This window comes from Macrobrachium rosenbergii, chromosome 50 (assembly GCF_040412425.1).
Source record: "Macrobrachium rosenbergii isolate ZJJX-2024 chromosome 50, ASM4041242v1, whole genome shotgun sequence".
Taxonomy (NCBI): domain Eukaryota; kingdom Metazoa; phylum Arthropoda; class Malacostraca; order Decapoda; family Palaemonidae; genus Macrobrachium; species Macrobrachium rosenbergii.
This window is the reverse complement of record NC_089790.1, coordinates 31,540,189-31,546,011: the sequence shown is the minus strand read 5'-3', so window position 1 is coordinate 31,546,011 and position 5,823 is coordinate 31,540,189. Positions and strand designations below refer to the sequence as shown.

The window sequence follows — 5,823 nt, the reverse complement described above, 5'->3', positions numbered from 1 at the left end:
TCAAGCACTAATTCCCTCATGCCCAAGTGGACTGAGGAAGGACCAGAAGCATGGTTGGAGGAAATAGATGCGTTCTTTGAAAGCTACAACACCACTGAGACAGAGGGTCTTAGTGCTTGCCAAGCACATGGAAGGAAATGCTAAGGCAGCCCTCCGCTCACTGGAGAAGAGTCAGAGAGGCGACATGGTCGAAGTTCGTAGGGTCATAACGAAGGCCTATGAAATAACCCCAGAGAAATGGAGACTGCAGTTCTGAGGTCTTGCCAAGGAAGTCGGCTGGCCCTGGATTGAATGGGCCTGCCACAAGACCCAGTCTGGTACCCGCTGGTTCAACTCCCTGTCATGCACTACATTCAAGGACCTTTTCAATCGGACCATGCTGAAGGATCTTTTCCAATGTGTGCCTGGGCCCTTTGCTGTGTATCTCAATGATAAGCAGCCCACCACCCTTATGGAAGCCTGCCATATGGCCGATTTGTGGGAAACCTACAACCAGTCCCACAGAACATCTCGATGGCGCATAGTGCCACCCGGGTACCTCTCAGGCTTGAATCGCCTGAAGAATGGACTGCCTAGCAAGCCTACATGCATCCACTGTAAGAAGTTGGGGAACACTGAATCTGATTGCCGCTACAAGTTGGGCAACAATAAGCAGCCTCCTACTAATAACCAGAACTCCTCTCCCTCTACGTCCACTCAACCCCCTCCACCAACAGTCACCGCAGGTCACCGAGCCCCCACAAAAGGCCCTTGCCAATCCTTTTGTGCTGCCGACCTTTACAGTATAGTGCTGGACATCCGGCCTGCCCAAATCATGTTCCAGCCACCAAGTTCATCAACCTAATTAGCACCTCATTCTCTGCGGCTGGGCCGCAAAAGATACTTCACCTCGAGAGGCTGGATACCCAGTATATCTCGATGGCACCCCTTAATGGGTCTAGCCTTCCTGTGGCCCTTCCAGTCACGGTAGACACTGCAGCAGACGTTAGCCTAATTTCCAGGGCCCAAGTGCCAGGCAGTGCCATGGTTGACGAGCGAACTTGGTGGGAGATGAAATGGATAGAGGGCCGCACCACCACCATTCCCACAGTCAAGCTCCAGGTCACAACACCTTGGGGCACACTACCTCACCGCCTTGGCATGGTGGGTGGAATTCGGCCCGGAGTGGATTTCCTGTTGGGTCGGGACCTCCTCTGGGGAAGCCCTTCCCCAACGCCACTTCACAGCCACACTACCACCTCCACGGAGTCCCCAACTGTAGGATCACCATATCAAGGCACAGCCACTTTGACTGGCATGCCGCCCCAAGAAGAACCCCCTTCCGCCCACTGAAGTGGTCAGCAGAAGGGGCATGCACACAACAATTCTAGGCCTAGTCGTCCCTCTCCATGAAAGCACAGCCAGCAACGAAATCTCCCTCTCCCCGAAGGGACATTCCAGAGATGCAGTACTGCTGCAGAGCATGCAAGGTGACAGGCCACTCCACTGATTGGGAGGGCTGCCCAAATAAGCAACACCCAGCAGACGCTCCCAATCAAGACTCTCCAAGATGCTCTGACCTCCAGCTGGGACAGGAATCTCTGTCTCAGCCCAACTCGAGCCATCCACAAGGTATTGCACCTCCGGACCCCTCGTTAGGCATGCCTGACTCTCAATCGCTGCCAGTGCCACTTGCAAGCGCTGAGCAGTGCCACGCTCAGTCTGTCTCAGACATTGAGCCACCCCTCAAAGAGGACCCTAAGCCAGATCCAGATCATGAGGTGGATCCTCCTCCGGGACATCCGGGATCCATCACGGCACTAATCCTAGCAACCTGTGAGTCTCCGGCACCCAACACTTCTTTCTCACCAAATCCATCCGCAGAGGATGAACCCCTGGTGGATCAACCTGCTACACCTTCTCTGGGAGACCAGGAACTGGCCTCCCCATACGCAGAGGTCAAGACTGCTCTTACTCCAGTTGTCACAGCAACCAGAGTAAGAAGCCTTCCTGTAGCCTCTGAGGTTACCCCTGACTTCGAGCCTGCTAGCCCTTCTGGCCTTTCCCCAGAGTTGGTGCTCTCATCACCTCCTAGGACTGACATAGATAGGCCTTGGAGGAACCCAAAGAAGAAGGGATGGAAGGGAGCCAAGTAGTTGCCAGAGCCATGAACTCATCCTGGCACTCGTGCCCTCTTAGCACAGTGCCTTCCATGTCAGAGTGATCCTGGCTCCTGCCCAGGGGAGGTAGCCGGTGTGATCTCTGTCATGTTAAGAGCCTAGACCAGATTGGGTACATCGCAACAGCAACCTTGTCACCTACACCTCACAATGAGCAGCAGTAACCACGTACATATATTGTAATTACGAAGCTAGTCATCCTAACTATTGTGAATAGAGCCACTGAGCTCATGACATGCATGGCATAATACCTCAGTTGAGGCAAGCATTTATCATATGAGGCAATCCTCATGTACAGAACATAGGTTATATTTTTGTTTACTGTGATTGTAAATTCTAGTGTAAGACATTGTATACTTGTAAGATTGTAACTTAGGTAGTTCATTGTCTTTTACGTTGGTGCTACAGCAGTGTTCTAATAGGTTATGTCATAGGAGATACCATTGATTGTATCACGATCATCAGAGGTAGCACGTAAATAACCGTAAGCACCTTTAAGTAGTGTTAGGAGTCTGTAGAAGCAAGTGAGTAAAGCTCATATCCCTTTCTAGAGTCAGGTAGATCCTTAGCTAGTTGGATTGCAAGGGACAAATCTGTTCAGGGGAAAAGAGTAAAGTAATCGAGGCGAACAGCTTGCTTAGTACAGACCTTCACGCCCGAAAGGGAGTGACCATGGCTTATTACAAAAGCATTAGTATGTAAGAAACTGTTTAACAAAAAGGACTGCACTGAGGAAGAGATTAGGGGAAAATTCTTAGAGCACGACATTACCCATGCTAATTTTATAAAGATCTATACAGATGGATCAAAGTCAGATAGTGGTGTCGGTTGCGCTGTTATCCTTGGTGATACAGCGTACACAGCTAAATTACCTGGCTCTGCACCAGTATTTACTGCTGAATTAACAGCCTTAGTCTCTGCCCTAGATTTAGTTTTTCAAAGTAGGTACTCTAATTTTGTCATATACTCAGACTTTAGAAGCACCTTAGAAGCTATTAAAAAATTTAATAGCTTTCATCCATTAATTCAAAAAGCTCAGGAGTGGCTTTTTCGTATCTCTTGTCGGCGTAAATCAGTCTCTTTCTGTTGGGTCCCTTCTCACGTAGGGATTCGTGGAAACAAGATGGCAGACGGAAGCAAAAGCTGCTAGTATTTTATCAGGAACCTCTTTTAGAAAAGTGCCTCATACAGACCTAAAAGGTCCTATTAGATCTTATGTTTTAAGTAAATGGCAAGAAAGGTGGATTTCTCCTCTTCTTGCCAATAATAAGAAATATAGAAATATTAGGGATAATATACTACCGTGGTCTTCGTCATTCCAACTTGACAGATGAACAGAGGTTATTTTAACCAGATTAAGGATTGGGCACACTCGTTTAACCCATCAATTTATTTTAGAAGGAAGCAGCCCTCCAGAGTGTGCGTACTGTGTCGAGACACTAACAGTGGAGCCCATTCTGGTGGTCTGCCCCAGATATTTTAACCAAAGAGAAAGATATTTCCAGGGTAAATCCCTCTGATATTTTGGGAGATGAAGCAGATATTTCTGCCATCTCTTTTTTTAAAGTGTGTTAAAATTTTTAAAGATATTTAATTTATTTCTTAATATATTTATTACATCACATAGAATTTTAATGACATTAAATTTTTTATGTATATATCACATCATTCATTAAACTTCATACCTTTATTTATTGGTCACATCACTTCATTTTATTTATTAATCATTTCCTTCATGAATTCATAACCTTAACATAATTTATTTTCTCTTCATTACGGCGCTGAATGGCCTTTTATGTTACTTGTATTTATCCATTATAATTAATACCGAGAGTAATTGACCTCGGGTCACCTGAATTCTATTGTATTCCTCTGTGTGACGTCCGCACGCCACTTTATAAGTGGCCTGCATTCTGAATAAACTAGCAGTACTCGTTCTCCTGCTCATTATTATGCACCTCCTATAGTGGTGACCCCCGGAGTGGTTCCCGGAGCCATTAGCGGACTCATACAGCAACCTAGTCTTGGCTCCATGAACTACCCCACGCCCCTAACGGCCTAAAAACAGTGCTTTAACAAAGCGTCATTAGCAGACCCACACGGCGCACTCTCCCAAGCGCGTATTGACGCGAGTGACCCACCCCAAGTAAGAGGGCAGTAGTGAGTATGAACGCGGACATTCCCTCCCACATACAGTTAACCGCGAACTTCGCAGACTCGGATATCTCCCTTGCGCATGACCCGCCCGCACCCTCCCCTGTGCCAAGGCTCATGCGCTCCTCCACGCTGCTACCCACTCCCCATGCGCTGCCCGTCCTGACGGAACAAACTAAGTCCACCCTCGTCATAAAGCTGCCGCCCTTCACGCACAGCAACCCATCATCATGGCTCTACAGGGTCGAGGGGCAGTTCAGGCTGGCGGGACTTACCGACGGGGTGTTGCAAGCAGACACCATGATCAACACCCTCCCGGAGGAGGTCTACAGGAAGCTCGTCCTGTGGGTATCTGCTTCATGCCCCGTCACCTACCAGAATCTCAAAACCTTTCTCGTTGAGACCTGCTCCCTGCCGGTCTCCAAGAGGGCCGCCTGTGCCCTTGACCTCGTCAACAACCCTCGGCATGACCAGAACCTCCTGGAAACTTGGGGCGTGATCCAGGACCTCCTCACCCTTCCCGAGACGGACAGCAGCGGCAGGCAGTCGGAGATTAGCCTGTCAAGGGAGATCTTCCTCCATCAGCTCCTCCTGGAGGTCCGAACCCAGGTCCTCGGGCCTTACACAATGCCGCTCGAGGACCTGATCAGGACAGCGCAGCAGCTGACGGACTCCACAAGGTTACTGAAGCAGGCATCCATGCCCGCACACCCTATCAGCTCCCTCCAGCCGGAGGATAATGCAGAGGAGGAGATAAGTGCTGTCACCAGGAGGTGGCCAGCATACCACCACAAGAAACATCCACCGGGGCCTTCCTACTACCACCAGTGGTATGGCAAGGACACCCGGAACTGCCAACCCCCCTGCTCTTTTGCCCATCCAAAAAATGGAGGAGGCGGCAGTCAACAGAACAGGCCGCCATGGCAGCAGAGGAACCCAGGAGCCCAAAACCATTAGGCTTCTACGTCCACAACACTGTCTCCGGCAGGATGATGTTGGTCAACACTGGGGCTGTTTGGTCAGTGTTCCCACCATCCAGAGAGGGCGTCTGCCTTCCTGACGGCTGCCAACGGGTCCCCCATCCTCTCCTATGGCACCAGGCTCCTGTCGATCTCCATCCTCGGCTAGAGGTACATGTGGAACTTCATTGTCGCGGACGTGAGGACCCCACTCCTGGGCGCAGATTTCCTCGCCCACTTTGGGCTGGCAGTCAACATCGGTTGCAAGTGTCTATTGGACACCGATTCCTGCCAGTCCCTCCCCCTGGCGACGGGCCCCAGCACACCCACCATCTGCTCCATCGCCCCACACCAGTACACCTAGCTGCTGAAGGAGTTCCCCGACATTTTCAAGCCCGAACTGCACCAGGTACCCCGCGGCCCTGGCAAAGCACAGAATCTACCACCACATTAAGATGAAGGGCCCCCCAATGCACGCAAAGTTCCGGAGGCTTCCCCCTTGGCGCCTTCAGGACGCTTTCGCCAAGATGGAGCGATTGTGCATATGCAGG

General features: G+C 50.3%; 1 protein-coding gene across 1 annotated transcript; it reads left to right on the top strand.

Moving 5' to 3' along the window:
- The first annotated feature begins 1,388 nt into the window (after window positions 1–1,388).
- Window positions 1,389–2,135, top strand: LOC136832848 (protein TonB-like). Its single transcript, XM_067094509.1, has one exon. It carries the CDS (start codon window positions 1,389–1,391, stop codon window positions 2,133–2,135), a length of 747 nt encoding a protein of 248 aa, XP_066950610.1.
- The last annotated feature ends 3,688 nt before the right edge of the window (window positions 2,136–5,823 follow it).